Source organism: Hakea prostrata, chromosome 10 (genome assembly GCF_041222555.1).
Source record: "Hakea prostrata isolate BN-2017 chromosome 10, UWA_Hpros_2, whole genome shotgun sequence".
Lineage (NCBI taxonomy): Eukaryota > Viridiplantae > Streptophyta > Magnoliopsida > Proteales > Proteaceae > Hakea > Hakea prostrata.
In genome coordinates, this window is record NC_142609.1 from 47,039,402 (window position 1) to 47,061,586 (window position 22,185).

A 22,185-nucleotide genomic window follows, 5' to 3' on the forward strand; every position below is an offset into this window, starting at 1 on the left:
AATATGTACAAATTGTGTGTTTCTAAAGTATGTAATTGCAATTCTGAAACTTTTAAAACTCGCGATAACAAAAATAAAATCTCATTCTATCAAAGCCATTAGATTTTTCATACAAAACATGTCGCCACATCAACCCTGCATTGGCAAAGCCAAGTAGAGTTTTTATTTTTTATATTTTTTTATTTGAGGTTCATCGTCCTCAAGGTAGCTTTTTTTAATATTAATGTTGAAATTAAATATTTACTTATATATGCCGCCGCCGAGTGGGTGTGAACCCACGAACTCCCCGTGGGAGGGCGGGTCTTTTACCGCTAGACTAACCCCTCATTGGCTCCAAGTAGATTTATTATCGTGTCAAGAAGTAACTTTAACGAACTAACATAGATCTTGAGATGAAAATTGAAGGGTCACGGTCTTTTAAGTGAAACAAGTTGTAACAGGGTTATGATGGTCATTTTCCATCCAAATATACAAACTCAATTTTAACTAGCTATTTTGGATAGTTTTGTAAATGCAAACTTTTAGCTAGTTTTGTAAAGTAAAACATTGAGTGGCTATTTTTGTAAGGGAAAACCTAAAAACAGCTAATCACGTAATTTTCCCAAAACATAATTGTCAAATTCATATTGAAAGCAATTATGAGATCGGGCGATGAAAACTTGTTATTGTCATCTGGTCTTGAAACAAGACTTCAGCTAATCGTTCTATTCTCAATGCTGAAGGACTAGCTAGGCAAATCCACTTTGAAACAGAGAAAATGAAAAAAAAAAAAAGGTGCTTAAAATGACTCATTACCCTGTTTTCTTTTCATCATTAACAGTAGCAAATAACTCCTACCCCTGATTCCAACCTTTATTAGAGGAAAATTTTAATACAAAGGTGGTCCAATGAAAATCTGGAACCTACTAAACTAAAGTAATATCGACTACCATCAATTGAACAAATTCAAGCATGTAGAGGTCAATTATCTAAAATGCAATTCAGAAGAATAAGATTGTTCATGCCCTGAAACAAAAACTAGAAATAGGTACTGAAGAGTGTCTGGCATCAAACATGTTCTCATTACAATAAGATGCAGAACAGAAATGTGGTCCCTTGAATGAATTCTAAGTACAATGCACATTGTGGACCTGAATGAATTCTAAGTACAATACACATTGTGGAAATGTATATCAAACATCGTGATTGCTATTTTCTGTCCTATAATGCAGTCCAGCCCCAGAACCTGTTCTGTTAATGCATTTTCCTATTCTATAGCACAGATACCATGAGCAGTTTTTTGTGGAAGTTTAGTCAAAGTTACTTCTGCCTTAGCTAGGGCTATGTATGCATCCCCTACACAAAGAAAGGCAAGTGATTGGTCATTCTTTGATAGACCAAAGCATATTTCTTGGATGATTAGGCAATTAGCAGATGCACAGTAAATAGTTCAATCAAGCTGTTGATGGGGTTTCCTGCAGTAACTTGAGTTATGTTCACCAGCATGCGCCCCAAGCTCACTCAAGCAACAAGCCATCTATCTAGATTGACTAAAATTGATTCAAGTGTCATAGCAGGAGCAGCCAAGTTCGGCACTGATCACAAATCATAATATAAGACAAAATACAAATGTGATTCTGTGGGAGAAAGGAAAAATCTGAGAGCATAGTACACCTTGGAAAAACATATTATTCAAGGATATTAATTATAAGATATTTATTCTGCTTCACCTTTCAAATGATAATTGAGATTCTTAGAGACTAAATGTCATGCAGTAACTCAGCATTTTCTACTCTAATCTAGTCACATATATTCACTGAAGAAGAAAGAAAAGACAAATCACTATAATCTCTTCAGCTGACAGGGTTCAGGGGAGTTTCTTATTCAAGCAAACCGAGCATCAATTATGTCTTCATCAGATAATATCCACAAAGATCCCAGCCTAATATCAAAAAGTACATGGAAATCATTGGGAAAGTGATGCAGGTTCAAGTCCCTGCCTTTTCTGCTACTGTACACCTAGTGGTTTGCTAAGAAAACACTAGAATGTCAATCTAATTTTCCTAGTTTGTTGCATTGACTTTTTATGTTTCAAGGCATAACTACGAATAGTTTTCCTGAACCTAGGTTACTGGTTAGTCTTCTCAATTTCTTAAATGTTGAAGTCTAATGCTAGTTTTATCTTTTAATGCTTAGGACCTATCATTTTGACTTGTTGGGAATTTCCTTCTTTTCGAATCCCAAAGGTCCCGTTAAACATTTGTTTGTAAGTTTAAGGCTAACACATACACGCCTTGGCTTAAAGGTAAAATCATGGGAGCTACTTGGTGACCATGAATTAAACCTCAAAAGCTCTGAGAATTCTCAGTCACAACTCAAATGGCTAGATCTCAGCATTTCCATCCAAGGTGGATCTTATTGTACAGGTGAACTCCGAAGACCAGGCTCAGTGGATCTCTAGGAGCCAAAGTTATCTACATCTATCTTGTTTATCTTCTCTCTCAACCTCATCTCCACCATTCTCATCATCTTCAACCAACCTTTATACAGCCTTGAATCCAAACTGTGGCTATCAATTCATTATCCTTCCTAGCCTGTGGCCATCATTGCATTCAGAATTCTTTTTTTCTCACTCAATTAAGTCTACATCACCATTACAACTTCAATTATAACTCCATACAAGTCCTGAAGGTATATCACCTGATCTAAATCTGGTTGTGCTACAGAATCTATCATAAAAGAATATTTTCATACAAATGCAGATAGTTTTTAATTGCCACTTGCAATTTACAAGGTCCAACTGCCCATGAGGAGGTTTTTCAGTTCTAAATCCAATTAGAGTTGCTTTAGGTCAATTCAAGTTTAAAATCCAAAAGTGTTTACCATTACTTCCTGTATTACCCTATGCCAGGCATCAATAACCGGCATAGAGCTATAGATGTGTCAAAATAGAAACAACGGGAAAAACATGACACCAAATTAAGAACAAAAACCAAAGAACAATCTGGTTCTCTCAATGTAATCAATCAATATAGACACAAGCATTCATGAGCAGTCAGGTGCAAAACTTGCTAAGTTACTTCCAATTCCAATTTCAACTTGTTTCTAGGATCAAAACCGTTGACAAGCTGCAAGGTTTATAAAAACATTCGTGGGAGACAATAATTAGAGAACACACAGACACTGACATGGATTTCCTCAACCAGAATCATAAGAACAAAAAATAAAATGTAATCCCTTAAGAACAAAATAGAACAAAATTGGAATCTGAGAATTCTACATCAACAACTCAAGAACAAAATGGAGTTCCAACTTTGATGTGTCTGTAGGATTAAAATCGTCGATAAGGCTGCAAGGTTGACAAGATACTGTATCACCTACATTAACAACTAAAAGAAAAAACTGGAATCTAAGCATTCTACATCAACAACTAAAAGAACAAAACTGGAATTCCACGGACCCAACTGCAAAGAACAAACTCTACTTCTTGTCGTCCCTCCTTCTCTTGGACAGCTTAGCCCTTGGTTTCAAAGGCTTCAAGTACGAAGATTGAAAACGGACCATAGCTCTCAAAATCGAAATCAATCGCTGCTCAATCTCAAGCCCATTATGCTCGAGAACCCGCAAAGAACGAGCAACGGCTTCCATGGTACTCATACACCCCTGAAATGGTTCCTTCCTTAAGATCAAATCCGACTCAAATATAGTCTCGCCCTCCACATTCACATCATAATCCAAACAAACTTTCGTAGCAAACTTGGACAAGAATGGAAGACTCGCATTCACCATCTCTTTCGCATGTTTCCAAGTCCCATCAAACACAATCAGAACCAAATCACTCAACGAATCCTCATTTGAAGAACAAAACGAAGAAGCCCATTTATTCAATTCAATCGCTGGCGAAGAATCTGTGCCTGGAAAGAGAAAGATGGCTCGGCGAGGTTGAGTAGGATTGTTGATGTAGGAGTTGTGGAGAGAATCCAAAAGAGGGAACGAACCGAGACGGAGACGGCGGCCAATCAGGGTTTGGCAGTTTCGGAGGCATTTACAGAGAATGGGTACCGTGGCAAGCCTGTGACGAAGCTCGTGTGGGTGGTGTAGGATAAGGATCTGGGTGGAGGTTAAGATCGATTCCGAAGGAATTTCGTTGCAGAGGCACACGTTAACAGGTCGATCGCAGCCATTCAAGCATAACTCTCGCTTCCTTGATTGGTTCCTTCCGTCGTCGTCGCTCTTCTCGCTCGTTTCTTCCAATTCGAAGCTTGGGAACTCCACTTCTTCTTCTTCCATGGTTTTGGCTAAACCAAGTGGTTTTAGATTTTCAGTTCGATCTATCCGTGATTATAATTACCGAAACACCCTTACTTTATTTAGCGAATCATAATTTGGGCTTTTGGGTTTGTGGTTGTAATCACTATTTTTATCTAAAAGGTGAGAAACAGAAACTGGAGTAGGCTGGGAGAATTTTTAGCGAATTTTCGGGAAGAAATGGCGACTTCGAATTTGGAGGCTTCTTCAGCTATCGCTTCTCCTGCTGAGGCTTCTGTTGATATCTCCATGTTCGAGTATACACCTTCATTCTGGTAATTTCTCTGTCGATGGTTCACAGTTACCTGTTTCTATGTTTTCAAGCATTAAATGATCAAATTCCTCTAGCGATGAACCAAACCCTAATGTAGGTTTCTTGTTTTTCGACTTGTGAATTTGAAAAAGATGTTACATGCCTTGTCGTGTATGCACACTTGCATGTTTGTCTTTTATTGCTCCATGACCCTTACTCTGACAATGGTTGAAACGTTGAGGTTTTGCGAGATTTGTCTCATTTTAGGTTCTGTCTCGAGTATTAACTCGACAGTGACTGAGGTAGTCTTAGCTTCTTCATACTCATGGGTTATATAGGACAAGCTGAAATGTCTTATTCTGTAGTCCGTTCTAAAATAAAATAAAATGGGGGAGAAAAAAACAAGAAGCAAGTAATAGAAGAATTATCTCTCTATATCTTTTTACTTGATGTTATCTACTGAGTTGCAATGTAGACTATTCATAAAGCTTAAAAAAGATGCACAAGACACTGCAAAAACAGAGTCCTAATCAGCAATTTTTGCTAGAAGGCTGTTTCGATGCCTTGATCTTGGGCTGCACCTGTGGTCTACCGACCATTGCATCAAGGTCCACCCCTTAATTGTATTGACATTTTGTTATAATCAATAAATGCTTGGTCATCTAGACATAGACCCTTGGCTGATTATGATTGAAAAAGTGGAAAGCTAAATATGATTTTTCTTGGGTTGATTTATTTATGTAGATTAAACTAATCTCATGTAGGGGCCGCCCCCTGGGCGACTGTTATCCCACTCATGATCCAAACAGGCCCCCCCCCCCTTTTTTTTGGGTCGACATCCAGTGCTCTAAATTATTATGACCTTTTCTTCCCGTTGCTGCATGCTCTTTGCTGACTCACTGCTTGAGTTGAAGTTGCTTTCACTGTGATTATTCTTTTGATTTTGAATGTTACAATAACATTATTAATTGAAAACCAAAAATAAGGACATAAGAAGAATCTAATTCAATGTTTTTTTTTCTTGGGGGGGGGGCGGAGGGGTTCTCGTTAAATTTCTACGGAAGGATTCTTCTATTAGTTTTCCCTTTTTAGGTCAAGGCCATAAAATACCCCATTAGATAGCCAAAGTCATAGAATATCCGGTAGAGATGTTTACTCTCATTAATTATCTAAATTCTAGAATCGGTCCTCAAGCATTAGTAGTGAGCGCCACCCCGTTTTAGGAAAAAAATATGAAAGAAATACTTGCTTTTTGATTTGCTTGAATTAATTAGAAAAGCTTCATAAACAATATATTTATGGAAACGAGGTTTTGTTACTCAATTTCCATCGGATGTCTTTTTTCTTCTTTCTTCACTCTTAAGGAGTTTGCCAAATGTTGTCTTAGTTCCAAAGGTTCTTATCTGATTGGTGTTCTTGGAGACAATCAGAACAACAAAGATATTACTTTGGTTGCTTACCAACCTCCCGCCCCACTTCCCAAGAAAACAAAAACAACAGGAGAAATTTAAAAAATTAAATTGGAGGGTGGAATTGGTAAGGTAGTATTGTATTTGAATAATCAAAACAATAGCCAAAAAAGATCTTTTCACAGAGAATGAATTCAAGATTTGAAGGTTATCTATTCTATAGCACAAAATCAGATGGAAAATAGAACTAAGACCTAGAGTGATATCTTTTTTTTTTTTGGATGAATGAATATATATATATATATATATAAAAGAAACCACGCCAAAAGGGTACTTACAAAGAGAAAAGAAAGGGAAGAGCTAGGGAGGGGGGGAGCAAGCAATCAAGAGGGTAACTAGAGAGAAGAACTAAGACTCCAAGAACTAACAATCAACCTATTCCTTGGAGAATCAACAACAGGGGGATGAGGCATAGAGATGATCCTAGAAAAAACATTAAAATAGATGACATTCCAAATCAAGCTTTGGGAATGAGATTTGGACCCATCTTCTCATGTTGCGCTCCCACCATAAGTGGTGAACAATAGCAGTAAAGATGAGCTTACCACATGGTCACAAATCGTGGAGCTAGAGAACATTCTTAGGATCCACTTCCAATCTCAAGGAAAACCAAAAGACCGCCTCGATCTAGGCCAAATAGAAGCAAGGGTTGATTTCTTAATGATTACCTTAGAATAAAATTATGACAATTAGGGACAGAATTATAAATTCACAATAGGGGATGAACTGTAGATCAGAATTGAACTAAGTTGAAGTGAAGATTACCAAATAGAGATGAGAAAGATACCCTGAAATTGTAAGCTCAAGCAGATGGACAGTATCTTATTAGTAACTAAAAAAGAGGAACTAAATCACTAAATTTGATGTGTTTCATAAAAAAGAAGTATGAGAACAGTAAGAACAATAAAGTAACGACACCCAGGCTTCATACCGCAAGTTGAATCGATTGGATTGAACACCAATCTACCTTGATCAAACACAAGGTTTCTCCATAAAGAAGAATGACTTGCAAAAGCAAATACTGATTTCAATTCTTGAGTAAGATGCTCAACCCTTTTAATTAAGTCCGTTGATATATCTAATCTAAAGACATAGAAATTAAATACATCAACCAACTGCTAGCTAACACCCGCCAACAAGAGCATTTATTCAAACCTAACATTGACTCAACTACTGCCCAACTTTGACAAAGGGAAGCTCCTTTAACAATGGAGTTTCTTATTTTCATAATACTACCCTTTTATTGACTTTTGAGACATTTCTCAAATTTCTCTTCACAACTGGACCGGATTTGCGCTTAGGCTTAGCTCACAAGAGCATACCATGTGGGCTGATTCTGGCCTGCATGAAACTACTAGCCCAGTGAATAATCAGCATCAGCGGGTTAAAACATAGACCCAAAAGATTGCACACTCAAATAAAATATATGAATAATACTAAATGCCAAATGATGAATCCTCTATATAGAAATCCTGAACACCTGTTAATGAAGTGGAAAAACCTGTAATTAATTGAATTAGGTTTTTGAAATTCTGGCTTGAACATGTCTGGCACTATTGCTGCTAAAAATTAATCTTTATAAAGTTATTTTTCTTACAAAAAGTAATTTTGTTGTTTCAAGAATACGTGATTTTTTTTGGATGAATAAATAATATATTAAAAGCGACAAACAACACAACAAGGAAGATTACAAAGGAACTAGGAAAGAGGGAGGAGCATGGAGCTCAAGAGGGGGGGGGGATGAGAGAGCAACTGAGACCCCATAAACTAACAATTAACCTATTTCTGGGATTGTTGGCAACAGGGGGATGGGGGAGGGATAACAATCTAGAAGAAACATCAAAGTAGATGGCTTTCCAAATCAAGTCTAAGGATCGAGATTTGGAAGTCCATCTTCTAAGGTTGCGCTCCCACCAAGAATACGTGATTGTTAAAGCTGTACTTCTGAATTGCAAAATTTTCTTCTTTCTTAATTGTAAATGTTGCCAGTTCTACCCTCCCAACTCTTTTTTTTTCCTTTCTGGGTTGCCCCTGGGGGGGGGAGAGGGGGCAGTGGGAATTTCTTGGAACTTCCATGTATGTAGTTACCTTCTTAAGAGCTGTTTCTACATTTTTCTTGTAGTGAGGAGAATGTTTACCATCTTTGCAAGAAACTACAGATGATTGGACTGGCAGATGCTGAAGGGTCTGATCTTTTTGTTGTGTTCATCTCGAATGAGAACAGGCATGTATGTCCTGATTCCCCTTTTATTGGGTTATATCTTGCATAGCTTTGGTTTTCTGCTGGATACTCTCAGTTTTCAATTATTTTTAGTATATATGCATGAATTATATTTATATTGGGGAAGAGGGATTGGGAAGAGAATTAATTAAATCTTACAAGTTCTGTTAAATGATATTCTATGTTAGAACCCAAAATTGATCAATGCGCCAAACTTGCCCATTACATTGGAATTTTGACAAAACATGCTACTTTGTATTCAATTTTCTATCTGTAAGACCATGCTCAATAGGTTTAGAATATTTAGATACTGGACTCGTATGTATTCCATGAAACTCTGTTTTCCCTGATTCTGTGTTGGTGGTTGATATGCCATATTTTCAGTGCAGGGCTGGTGGGAGTTGTGATTCAACAGTTTAAAACCTTTTCTTTTAAAGGCTGAGTGATACTTCAGTTAGACTTGTTTGTTACTAAGAGCCCAATTGTGAAGACGAACTGTTTTTGGATGCAACAGCTCATATTTTCCTTTTCTTAATCCATAATCCATTCTCCTAATGGTCTGGACTCATCCTTTTCCAGCCTTTTTTTCCTCTCCAGAGGCAGCAGCAGTTATGGGTACTTTTTATGACATGTATCAATGACACAAAGTCTAGCATCTATTCAATTTTGGTATTTAGATAGGTGTTACAAGATCTTATTTCAAAACAAACTTAGATTAATGTAACCCTGCTCTCACCTATGCAAAATTTCTTTCTCGATATCATTTGCATGTACCACCAGATGCAGTTTGGGTGTCTAAAACCAGCCTCAGGTGCACTATTAGGTGTAGGGTTCCCCAGCATCAAAATTATGGGGCATAGTTAGTGTGATTTAAATTTTATCTGGTCTTTAATCCTAGTATAAGTTTGGGTTCAAGCATCTAGTTGGGAATCCAGGTTTGGTTGGGAGTCCTACTTAGGTTTTGAATTGTTACTTCTTTTGTTGAGTCATTAGCCTATATGTATATGTAAGAACTAATGAAGAGCAGATCATGATTTTATGAATGGGTTTTTTTTTCCTTTGGGCTTTGCTGTGTTTTGAGTTAGATGTTATAAATCCCAACCCCCTCCTACTGACTTATTCAAGCAACACCAAGGTTTCTGTATTCAATCTTCTTCAAGTCGGTTATAAATTGCTGAAATTCATGCAAGTTCAAAGGCATCTTCAATTATTCATGCTGCTATTCTGGAAACCCTTCCAAACAGTAAGTATATCCCTAACCCCAATACTTCTAATTCTCATTTTGACCATTAGAAACCATGGATTTCTCATCTTAATCTTTCCAATAACCTGGAAACCAGAATATCTAGTTTGCTATTTTATCAAATCCAGCAACATTGCACCATCAAAACTTAAAGAAATCTGTACTGCTACTTTCTGCTACACTGATCGATAACCCCATTATCAAACCTTAGGTCCTACCAAACCCTAACCCTAGTTTTAACCTGAAACCATACAAACTTAATGGTTCATCCCATATCTTGCATATTGTCTTGTCCTGCCAATCTAGAACTACGTCACTACCTATCTGTTCTATCTTCAATATCTTCAGACTTGGAACTCTTTCTCATGTAATGTGCCATAAGTGTCCAGAAGTAGTAAAGGAGCTGACCCCAAAGCTCCTGGAAGTACAAATAATTGGTGCTTATAAATTTCTATGTTTACCATTTGTGTATCTAAAGGTAAATTTGATGCAAGTGTGTAAGTTTACAATGAATTTTATAGGATAAGCTGATGTTCTCGTTGTTTTCTTTAATTTTTGGAAGCAGTCAAGGTCTGCCTATACTGTGCTGTAAATATCACTAGCCATATACAACACGCAAATAAATGGTCTGGTGGAACTGCGATATAGGTTGAATTTATCTTGCTGAACTGTTGTCTTTGTGTCTGAATACCATAGCTGTCTGGAATAACCAAATCTTAGAGAAGTGCAATCAGATCATTTGACTTCTTAAAATTATACCTGCTAGGTTCCAGATTGTATGAATGAGAATAATTTTGTCCTGAATTTTGACCATAAAGTAAAATTGATCATCAATCTTGATGTCTTTCCCAGCAAGTAAATCTCATTAAATTAGTAACCATATAGTAGACTTTTATACTTGTTTTCATGGCTTCATGGTAATTGTTAATTTTGTCAAAACTATTCTCTGGAACACCATTATTTAGGTTCCTATGTGGCATCAGAAAGCCAGCTCAAGAGCTGATGGAATTGTTCTCTGGGATTATCATGTCATCTGCATCCAGGTTAGAGCTGAACCTGCTTAACCTAAGTCGTCATAATGTGCAGAGTAGAATAAGTGGATGTCTTTTAAAGGAGTTCTTTGGGTATATTTAATTGGCTTTCTTCTGGGTATGATACAATAATCCACATTATTGGGGAATAATTGTTTGACTCACAGAAAAATAAGGAAGGCAAGACTCCTTATCAGGTGTGGGATCTGGATTCAACCCTCCCTTTTCCTGCTCCCTTAGACCATTATGTGTCAGAAGCTGTTCGGCCATCATTTCAGCTGTATCCTGAGTATCAGAGGTAAATTTTTAATCTTTGACCCACTAACTTTTGTTGCCTGAATATTTTAAAGTAGACCTGCATTTTTCTTGTCTGTGCATCATTAATGGTTCTCATGATCTAATCTTTCATATTGAGTCATAAACACCCTTGCATCATGGTTAAGGTTTTGCTTGAATTGCAGTTCAACATGTCAGACTAAGCAACCTGTGTCCTCTTCAAAAAAAATGTTTCAAAATAGTAAAAATAACTTAGCTGCTCAGGCATGTTAAAGGAAAAGGTTGGATCACTTAGATAACTTTAAGTTGATATTGAATAATTCACAATATTAACAGGATGTTGTTTACCATGGAGTCCTGAAACCCTTTAATTTTTTTGATTTTTTGGTTTGCAACAAGTCTGCCCCTTTTGCCTGTGCTGGATCTGTTGCAGGTTTCCAGCATCAGAAAGAAGAAACAGAAGCTAAGCTCCTGGGGTTTGGGTTGGTCTGGTTCAGTCAACCACTTTTCTGGTTTGCCCAACCCTTAAGTTCGGTTGTGACTCACCCAAGGACCATAAATCGTGGGCTTGTCTTAGGAGTTTTGCTTACAACAACTTAGCTGTATCACAATCAGATTCTACATGGATCCCAGAAAAAATATAATAGTAATAAAGAAAAGGAGCACACAACAATGCCAGTAATTCTAAGGCATTGACCTGACTTTGCTATGAAATCTTAACTGCTCAACACTGAGGCCAGACATTGAGGAGTGTGTTATGACAACAAAGTCAAAACAACCAAGGCCCACCTATATGGGGTTGCGACGTGAATTTTCGCTCTCTTATCATTTCCTTTTGAAGTCTAAAAGGAGCAAGACCTAAGCCAAGCATATCTTTTTTCACCAACTCTTCTGAGGTTAACTTGGGCCTGACCTCCTCCCTCTCTAACAAGTCATGCTGACCGATTGAGAGTTGTTAAATATAAGTAGCCTTATGATATTCCTAACCTGAATAATAAAAGCTTCTAATCAATCTCTCTCATTGTGTCTAAAGAATAAAATAGACGAATCAAAATGGCCTCTGTTTTAGCAACTTAAAGTGTCCTAAACTCCTATCTAATTCTACATTAAGAAAATACTCAAGTTCAACTAAAAATCAATTAGAAACAAAGGGTACGCTCTCTAGAAGATTTGCCTGGGGCTGTTCACTTGGTCACCTGCTATCTTGAAACCTCTTAGCTTGCAGGGGCAGGAGTGGAAACTTTTGAGAGAGCACTTTCGCGAAAGAATGGTGTGGCGCGGTGAAAAGTTTCTCATTGGGCTTTCTGGCCCCGTTCATAATGATCATATTGCAAGATTTTTTAATAAAAATGCAGAAATAGACATACATTGAGGGGGAATTCAAGCAATGACAAGTAACCCAAATTGGGTTTTCTAACACTAGTGCACATGCCTCTCGCTGCTGACTATATCCGTTAGTTGGGTGTTGTCTGTGAATTCTTCTGATGTATTGTTTATGTTGTGTGCTTTGATTGGCAAATGTAGAATGATTTTTATCTCTTCTTTACTAATTGTTTATCATCCTAATCTGGTGTAATTTTCATATTCCTAACTGAAGAAATCCCTGGAGTGATTCAGGCTATTTCGGGTGGTGCATGCTCCATTGTTCCTTCGGTTCTTTGCATCTGATAGGAAACACATGAAGGATTCTGCTGGAAAATGGATATCTGAACCTCCGCCTCATGAAAATATAGTTGCTGAAGGTGAATACCAAGAACTTGTCCCACCCATCCACCCCCTCTAATGATTTTCTGCTTCCAATTTTTCATTGTTATTTAATCTCTACCATGAACAATTTTTTTTATGTTTAATTTGGGTTATTTAACCATTTTTGCTAGAACTAGCAGTATTTGATTGTTCCGTCAATTAGTTTTCATAGGTTTGAGGTTATCAGAATTTTATTGTGGTGTTGCACAATTGAGGCTGGAGGGAGATGCTTGGTTTTACTTCTTTCTTCTGCTGATACCTTTTTTTTCTGTTTCTGTAGATGGAACTGTGCACAACCTGGATGAGTATCTTCGTGTCAGTGTTGCAGACGTGGTCTCAGAGATCACTGATGATTCAATGAGCCTAGTGTTGTCCCAAAAATTTGGATTGGTGGTGAATGAAAATCAATTGGAGAGCTTCTTTACTCGCATTTGTTGATAGTTGATAGTAACCACCTGAATGGAGCAAATCTTTATCTTCCTTCCCACCCCAACCTGATGTGGTAAAATTGCCCCCAACAGAATGTTTCATTTTAGATTTTTTGTAGAAGTGAGTATGTTTGCCTTTTTCTCTTTTTTAGCTTTGGGGTAAGAGTAGGTATATTAACCCAACATTGAGTGAACTTTTTTTCTTGGTTTCTTCTACTTGATAACAGAGCTTTTTACGTATAATGAGGTATGATATATTTTTAGTGGTTTTTGTTGTGAAAAGTGATGAATTGAGTTGTTGTAATTTTTTTTTAATTGTTTATTGTTTTATTCTAGGGTTTATTTGAGTAAGGACCATGTTCTTCCTCTCCCGTATGAATTTTACAGGTTCAGATGGGTGGGAGAGGGCATTGCACACTACAAGGATTCTTGAACCACCCTATAATGATGGGCAATGGAAGAAAAAATGGCTTTTAAACTATTTTTTATTTACTTAATTAATTAGTAGAGAGTTGTCTTGCTCCTTTACAATTTTTTCTCGTTATATGACATGCTTATCATGTGTTTTTTACTTATTACTTCTTCACCAATTTCGGTGACAAAAGCTGCTCGAGTCTGTATTATTTTTTGAGAAAAAAACAGAATAGATTTGTTTGCTTCGATGAAGAGTAAATTTAGATTTTTTATTTTTATTTTAGGAATAAAAAAATTGAACAAATTGCATTAGTATTCAAAAATAGAGGGCTTAAAACATTGATATCCATGTTATGTTTTTAAAGCACCAGATCCCATAATAGAATTTTCAATGAATATATTTATTAAATTTGTAACTAAAATTTTTTTGGACACTATTTATTGTAGTGATATTTTTGAAAATAAATAATAATTTAATTGTTTTCAATAATAAATTTGACAAATATATCTAATGGAAATCTAATTTTTGGATCTTCATACGTTTTTAAACATAAAGTAGGGTGTTAGTACTTTAAAGCCTCTATTTTAAGGTGCCAGTATAATTTACTTAAAAAAATTTTATGTGAAATTTTTTCCCATCCTCGATGTCTTTCATAAAAAAACATTAGAATGCTTTCTTTTGGGAAACTAAAATTTGTTTGGGTGGGCTTAAAACCCGGATACTACCCGAGTAGATGCTAAACCCGATTTGGATTACCTTCCTATCTTCCCTCTTACTCATCTGAAGCCTAGTGACAGCGAAAATAAATTTGAAACTTTTTCGGTCTGAAATTTCTCTAATTCCTCACGAGCGTCACTGATATTTGGAATTTTTTTTTTCTTTCAGTAGAGATGAACAGTTATAAGGTAAAAGTAATTCCGTTCTAAGTTGACCGATATTTGGGTTTTGTCTTGAAATCTAGCAGAATCGCAGGGAAGGGCTGCAAAAAGGCAGTTAGATCAACTAAAAAAAATCTTTTACTTAAAATTTTCAAACACCCATTTCTTTGAAAAAGAAGATGAAAAAGGAAAACTCCTTATTAGGTCGATTTATTCCAGCCCTCATTTCTTCAGAAATAAGTTAAACTCTTATAATTTCTTCAGGCATTGTGATGGTCAGAACACCCAAAACTTCACAACAAACGTCTCTTCCATTTGCTCTTGACTAGTAGAACAAAGAGAAGGATAATAACTAGGACCAATCTCTTGAAGGATGTCAAGATCCATTGAAATCTCCTCCTTGCAAATTGTTGAAGAAAGAGAGGTGTCCATCAATGAAGACAACCGGGTTCATCACTTTTGCAGTACCAGGAAGATGAAGACGAAGAAAGAGTGGAAATGGCAATCAAATCAGATATGAATTTAGGCTGAGTTGTTGTTTTGTTTTTTTTTCTCTTTTTCGAGGTTCATCCGAGCTAGCATGTGCACACCTCGATTATTACATCCTCAAATGCGGAGCTTTGTCATCTGCAAGAGTCAAACTTATGACCTCTCCACTGAGAAGTATAATTTTTTTTAAATTTTTTTGATCAAACAAGAAGTATGGATCTTACCATTCTACCAAGCTTACAGAGGATTTCATGTTCGCCCTTAAATCACTATTTTACACATGGAAACATCTCATCACTCATCAGGCACACCTGAGAGATATTCTCGCTGAAGAGGAGCTAGACCCACAAGTATTTCATTCTGATGGTATTGCCACCGTGAATTTAGTACAAAGACGTGTTAAAACTCCATATTTCAAACTTCAAAACAAGCCAAAATGCTTAAAACCCTAAATTAATCTCACCAAATCAGGTCCATATGGTCAAGAAAGTTGATTAAGTTCATGGGAATCCGATGCTTCAACGTGGATATGGAGTCAAGAACCCTAAAAATTTTCGCTGATGCAGGCATTAATATGGAGTCCCAGCAGTAAAGATCAAAGCTACTGAGTTCGGCTACCCCCCATTAATGGTACATACCTCATGTAAAGTCGTCATATTTAATTAGTATTTTCTACTGCTCAAACCCATTGATTACTAATTTACTACACAGAATTTTAAGGCTGCGTTTGTTTACAAAGGTGGAGTGGAAAAAAAACAAAGGTGGGGTGGGAAAAAAAATATGAACTCATGAGTAATGAAACGAAGGAGAAGGAAAAAAAATGTTTTATGGAAAAGTGATGGTGGTGGCCTGGTAGGTCTCATTTTTTACATTTCCAAACATTACTACAAAATCCCATCAAATTTGTGGAGTTTTAAAAAGTCTTGGGATGGAAAAGTTGAACTACCATGTAATCAAACAAGTTTCTCTCACTTTTTAAAAGAAAGTAAGAAACGTATAAAAAAATTGTTTTTTCAAGAATTTTTCCACTCCACCTTTATTCTAGCAAATAAAGGCAGCCTAAAAGATCCACACTTTTTTGTTACTACACTTAAGCGGTACATACCTCATGTGGGATTAGTATCATAGCTTTCGTTGATGATCCATGCTTTCTAATTACTACAATTAAGTTGTTCTTGTTTAAAAGAAGGGAGGAGCTGAAGATGATGAAATGAAGCACCAAGAGCCTGAGGTGGAAAGCACCAAAAGGTGAAGGATAAGAGATTTTATAAATTGTGAGAAATTGGATTTACTAGGGTTAGGAGAAGGGTAGAGGATTTTTTTTTTTCGTACTGAATAAAAAAAAAAAATTTTTTGATATAAAACCTTCTATTACTTAGAACAGCAATTACATAATTTGCTAAAGTCCACAACAGCAGTAGTATGGTGATATTCTATGGAGGAGATTAATGCAAAATGATTAAACCAAAGTCCTTTAGGTTAAGTGTTGGTTGGTCAAAGTCCTTTAGGTTAAGGGTAGAGGATGTTGGATGTCAAAATTTGCTGGTTGTAGATTTGAATTCTAGACAAAAACCATTGTTAATTTCCTTCTTGGTTGCAGGTTTGTTAATTTATTATCAAGGTGGAAGCCACGGTTTCTTCATGAAGTATGAATGGGGCTTTTTTTTTTTAATCAAAATAATAAATAATAAATTTTGAAAATAAATTTAAATTGTTGTTTAATTTAGTTTTTATAAATGAAGGTGAGAACGTAGAACAAAATCATGAATAAAGAGTATAATTTAGAATATGATGTGTTTAAGATTTAATTAAGAGCTCAATCCAAAAATATCTTAGAAATAAAGAAATCAATATTGATCTACAATTAAAATTAATTAGGATTTCTATTTTATTTTTCTATATTGTAATTGAAAAAAATATTGGTGTGTACGAGACTCACAAGTAATAAAATACTAAGATTTTTTTATATTTTTTCTATAAACTTTCTAAAATATTTTATTAAAATTTTTTTATTTTCTTAATTATTTTCCTTTTCTCTACACTTTCTATTCTTGAATTAAATTATTGTATTTATTCTTTTATTCACTCATATTATCTTCTTAAGATTTTATTGTTTCTCTCTTCCCTACTTCTTCTTTTTCCGCATTTCTTCATTTCTATATATTTCTTTCTTTTTATTTCTCATATTTTCCAAAAATTAGGTCTTTTTTATTTGTTATTTGTTCTCCTTTTCCTATTTCCCTTTTTATTATTCTTATTGTTATTTATTTCCTTATTTGTAAATCCTTCATCAACTCCTACAAATCCTCACTCACCTCTTACACTTAAGATTACATTTATTTTCTTTTTAACTTGATTAGGTTATCTTTAATTCTTTGATTGCTTTGTGGTGTTTTAGTTTTTAAATTTTAATATCTAGGTTTAATTTTTATATGTAATATAATGATTATTCAAATTAGTTAGTTTTTCTTTATGCAAGTGTAATTTCTATTAATACAATTTCAACTTAATTTCAAATTCAAGAATCAATTTTAAATTTTCAATTTAAAAAATAATATGATTTTTTTTAGGTCTAGCAATTACAGATTTAGATCATTCAAAATCTAGTTATTAGGGTTGGTAGATATACCAAATGAGCGTTCAAGATTTTTTTATTATTCAAAATTTGAGGATGCAAGTAATTAGCCTTTGTCGCTAATTTTCTCTCCCCTTTATTCTTGTTTTTGTTTCTCTCAATATTATTAATTTAGGATTTACTCTTCAGGTTCTTGATCAAAAATGCCTATAGTCATGCCTTTCTTTAGTTAAAATTTCTTTTTTCCTTTCAAATCAATAAATGGAAAATAGAAACTATAACCCAAAAAGGGCATCACAGTAAGAACTTTTAATCAAGAGCCCATAAATACTGAAAAGTAAATCTTAAACTGAAAATATAGAAGGGTAGACAAAAGTGGGAATGGAGGGGGAAAGAATGATTATACTTGTATCCTCAAATTTTCAGTAATAAAAAAATTTGAATGATCGAAATTCAACCAACCACAAAAACTAAATTTTGAACTATCTAAATCTACAATTGATAGACTAAGAGAAAAATCAATTATTATTCAAAATGGAAACTTGAATTTTGAACACGAAATTAAAATTGCATTCATCAAAATATAAAAATTACACTCACATAAAAGAAAATTGAATAACTTGAATAATCATTACATTAAATATGAAAGCTAAATCTAAAACTAGAATTTCACAAATCAATCAAAGAACTAAAAAAAATTTAAACAAGTTAAAGAAAAAATAAATGTTACCTGAGTCTAAAAAAAGAAGGGATATTTATAAGAAGTAAAATACATGAAGGGTCATGATTTCTACACCAACTATTACTTCAAACTCACCAAAATATATAAGGGAAATTCAAAAAAAATTTATGGAATGAAGGATTAAGTGTAAATTATTGATGGGTGTGAGAATAAGAAGCGACAAAACTGGATTTTGTAAAGAAATTATAAATATATGTATCACTTTAAATAGAGAAAATAGAAAAAGTGGAATGTTACATCAACAAATAATAAGATTCCTCCTTTTAGGAACTAGTATGAACTTGTCTACCTTTTTTTTTCCCATTTAAGACAATCTAACCTTTTTCCAACCATTCATTCCAAAGGCCTTGTTTGCCTGTTTTTTCCCTGTAGGGGTGGCAGAACCTTGGTTCCTTTTTTCCTTCCTATATTTCTTTAGAAAAATACAATGAAAAAAAGTAACATATAGCCACATCAAAAGACAAATTTTCTTAATTTTTTTTAATAAAAACAACTTCCTTAAATTAAAAAACTATGACTGTCAACTTTTCTAATCCATTGAACCAAACAAACCTATAACATTTTATGAAAAAATTGATTTTTTTTCTTTCTTTATTTCAAATTCAGCAAATAAACAATGCCTAGGGTATAGGTTGTTTGAAAGAATATGAAGTAAGGAGCAAAAAATTGAATTAAAAAATTTTAAAATATATTAATTTATTTTGATTCAATGGAGTGGAAAAGTCAAAAAAAAAACAAACTTCTTTGATTTAATATAAGATTTACTTTTCCCACTTCTTGTGGGATTTTATGTAGTCGTTGTGGTGTGGAAAAGATTTTGAGAAAAAAAATGTATATGTAGGGTTCCCACACTTCTGCCAAGTTTTATTAATTTAGTTGGATTTGAAAAGAGGGTAGAAGTGTGAAAGCATATGAGGCGAATAAAGAAAGTGGCACTCAGAATGAAAAGGACTAATTTTAACAATTTCATAGACATTTCGTCTCATGCTACAAGTTAAATTTCTCCTCATTGTACCAACTTGACAGACTAACCATTCAAAATCCAAAGCAAATAAAAAGAGAAAGAAAACGAAGAGATGAAACTTAAAACCAGAAAGACAGAAAAAGATAACAATTACATTATCAAGATAAATATGATAACTGAGTGAGTATTCAGAATGAGTAGGAGGATTTTTATCCATTCATGAATTTATCGGTAGATTTAAGATCATCATCATAATACTCGCTCGATTAAAATTATCAAAACAAAAATAAAAACAAAATAAAAAGCAGGCGATGAGAAAAATCCATCAGGAAACATTGGATGTATGCATCAATATTAACACAATTGTGTCTCAGACGACCGTCGTGAGATTAAATCCAATAGATCTCATCACCTGGTTTTTCATTAACCATAGCAGGAGAAAGAAAGAAAAAAAAAAACTAAGCGAGGAAGAAAGAATTAAAGAGAAAAATATAGATTGAATCCAATCGAACTTCGAACTTCGAACTCCTCACCTTAGAACCGCCGCTGGCAATCTCACTCTTCAGAGCGGGTGGAACTTGGAAGCAGCAGCTAATGCTAATGAGATTTAGGGCTTCTGCGAAGATGGAGCTTTATAGAGCCAGGCGAGTGGTTTGAGGGTGTTAAATGACAGTTGTACCCTTTGTAGGGCTGATATTGGATCTGACGTTTTCGCACATGACAGTCATAACCTTACAAATCTCTTTAAAGTATATTTTATACTCTTTTTCTACCCTAAATCCTAAACCCTAAACTTTAAATTCTTATCTTTTGTGGCGATTGCTTGACCTACTTTTACTCTTTGGCTTGTAGATTTGATCTCTACGGCCTCAGTTTTGCCGTATGTGGAATGAAGATGTTTTTTCTACAAAAAAAAAAAAAAAAAACCCTAAAATCCCCAAAGAACAAAAAAAATGTTAATGTTGGGCTGGCATCGACCAAGTTTTTAAATTCTACCTAACAGGGACAAATGGACCAGGTTTTTAAACACACTAATTGAGTCGGGCTGAAAATTCTAAGTTTTTGTGGTTGAGCCACTGCCTTTGGATATGTCAAAGATGAGTTTGGATCCTTTACCGGTTTACCCACATAAACCAGGGAAAGGGGAGAAAGAAAGAAAAAAAGTTGGTTGAGCCGGGCTGAAAAGTTTTAGGCCTCTATGGCTGAGCCAGAAGCTTTGGATATGTCAAAGATGAGTTTGGATCCTTTAGCAGCAGGGAAAGAAGAAGAAAATAATTGGTTAATCGAGCTAATAATTTTAGGCCCCTATAGTTGAGCCAGCAGCTTTGGGTATGTCAAATATGAGTATGGAAGACTAAATCATCTACCTACATAGGGATGAATTTTTTCAATGTATTATTCATTTTGGAAGATGATTAATAATATTTGGCTTGACATTTGGATGAGGTTTGCATGGTGTTGGGTCTTTTGCGTTATGTGCTCAGATAAATGTTGTGGCTAATTTTTACCACAAGAGAGAATGTTGTGTAATTGGAGGAGGCCACCGGAATGTTGGTTTTCTAATGATTGTAAACCATCAAAGATTAGCTCAACTCACAATTATCAATGCCTATTAGTGAAGAGGTTAGTGTTCAATTATCCCTAATAGTATATGTAATAGTATCTACCCCCAATTCTTAGTGAGTTCATATAAACCCACTTAAAAAAATAGATATAATTATGTTTTTAAATCAAACATGTATTAAACATCCAACGATGTGGATTGAAACCTTTCCTCGGGTGGAGGATCCTAACTTGTCAAAGATCGAAATAACAAAGGGATTTTTTAGTCCCTCCAGGAGCTATTTCCTAACATTAAAGCCACCCTTGAGTTATTCAATTTATTAATTAGACTTCCAATAGAGTACAAATATATCCTCTGACATTATAATATCACAATCAACTGTTAATGTAAGTAAGTTAAATATTTCAAAAAAGACAATAAAAATCTTGAATAAATAATCCATGATAGACTTTTTCTTTTTTTATTTCTTTATTTTTTATTTTTTCTTCCTCTACTATTCACGATTTATTTCTCTCTTACTCATAAAATATTCACAAAGTAAGAGATATATACGTTGTAGATAATGTTTTAAAATTTAGACTACGGGGTAATATTTGAAATTATCAACCAACAACTACGTAAGACTAATGTTGTTAGTACCAGGGTTTGATTGAGAGAGTGTTAAGATTAGGCATGGGTCAGGTTGGAGTCTTGCACCAAGTTTTTAAAATAGTAAATTACATTTGCACATAATTACCATAAAAAAAAATTACATTTACACGATGTAGAGGTAGTAAGTCTAAGTAGGTCATAGTTTCAAACATCCGTCCTTATATACATTCCCCCTCCCCCCATGGGCTCTTAGTTGCAATGAGTGATTTGATGATAATAAAAAAAAAGAAAGATAATATTAAGATTTGGAAAATATATTACATGATGACTCATTACTTAATCTTATTATTCTATCATTAGGAGCAAGGTTCGATATATCTGATCATGTCACCGTGTCGGTGGTGTCGTCACCACCGACACGACGATGTTTTGCCGAAACTTCAACGATTTTTGGCAAATTGAGGGCTGTGGATTTCCCTCTTAGAGCCAGAGCAGCGACGTCGAAGGCTCTGGCGGCCATTTATGGGGATGGAAAGGTGCCAAGCCATATAGGGGACTTCTTGTTTAGCTCTCTCACTTCCAAACCCACTTCCCTCTGTTTCTTTCCCTCACACTCCTGTAGATCGGGTGCCTTGTCTCTCTGAACTTCTTCCTTCTTGCGTTCCTCTTGTGCTTCACCACTCACCACTACTGTACTATTATTACTGCTATTCGTCGATGGTGCCGAAGACGTAGACAATGATTATTGATCTTCATATATATCCATTAAATTGAGAGAGAGAGGGTGAAAGCAATAGAGAGAAATCACTATGGATGAATTTATTGGTTACATATGGAAATTGGAAACTCACTTAGGCTAGGAGCTAGGGCTTTGTGAGAAAGAGACTCACTGGTCGGAAATCTTTAGCGCAAAGGGTGAGAGGGAGAGAGATAAACTAATGAAGAAGAACAACAGCAATGTTTTTTCCATCGTTAGAGTTGGAGAAGGTGAAGAGCCGGCAGCGACAGTGGCC

The 22,185-nt window shown here is 35.0% G+C and overlaps 2 protein-coding genes and 3 non-coding genes across 5 annotated transcripts; 1 reads left to right on the forward strand and 4 right to left on the reverse strand.

Annotated features, from left to right (window-relative positions):
• Positions 1–3,192: 3,192 nt before the first annotated feature.
• Positions 3,193–4,272, reverse strand: LOC149003513 (tRNA-uridine aminocarboxypropyltransferase A-like). The gene has a single exon (XM_089137402.1). It carries the CDS (start codon positions 4,267–4,269, stop codon positions 3,460–3,462), a length of 810 nt encoding a protein of 269 aa, XP_088993528.1. The 5' UTR covers positions 4,270–4,272; the 3' UTR covers positions 3,193–3,459.
• A 186-nt stretch (positions 4,273–4,458) lies between these two features.
• On the forward strand, positions 4,459–13,419 carry LOC149003514 (amino-terminal glutamine amidohydrolase). The gene is made up of 6 exons (XM_089137403.1): positions 4,459–4,562; positions 8,132–8,237; positions 10,439–10,516; positions 10,672–10,802; positions 12,398–12,522; positions 12,807–13,419. The coding sequence occupies exons 1-6, from the start codon at positions 4,468–4,470 to the stop codon at positions 12,962–12,964; spliced, it is 693 nt and encodes a 230-aa protein (XP_088993529.1). The 5' UTR covers positions 4,459–4,467; the 3' UTR covers positions 12,965–13,419.
• Positions 13,420–18,982: 5,563 nt separating this feature from the next.
• On the reverse strand, positions 18,983–19,072 carry LOC149003515 (small nucleolar RNA Z162). The gene has a single exon (XR_016170558.1). It is a non-coding gene; the product is annotated as a small nucleolar RNA Z162 (small nucleolar RNA).
• Positions 19,073–19,205: 133 nt separating this feature from the next.
• On the reverse strand, positions 19,206–19,275 carry LOC149003516 (small nucleolar RNA Z105). The gene has a single exon (XR_016170502.1). It is a non-coding gene; the product is annotated as a small nucleolar RNA Z105 (small nucleolar RNA).
• Positions 19,276–19,337: 62 nt separating this feature from the next.
• LOC149003517 (small nucleolar RNA Z161/Z228) lies at positions 19,338–19,436 on the reverse strand. The gene has a single exon (XR_016170580.1). It is a non-coding gene; the product is annotated as a small nucleolar RNA Z161/Z228 (small nucleolar RNA).
• Between the last annotated feature and the right edge of the window lie 2,749 nt (positions 19,437–22,185).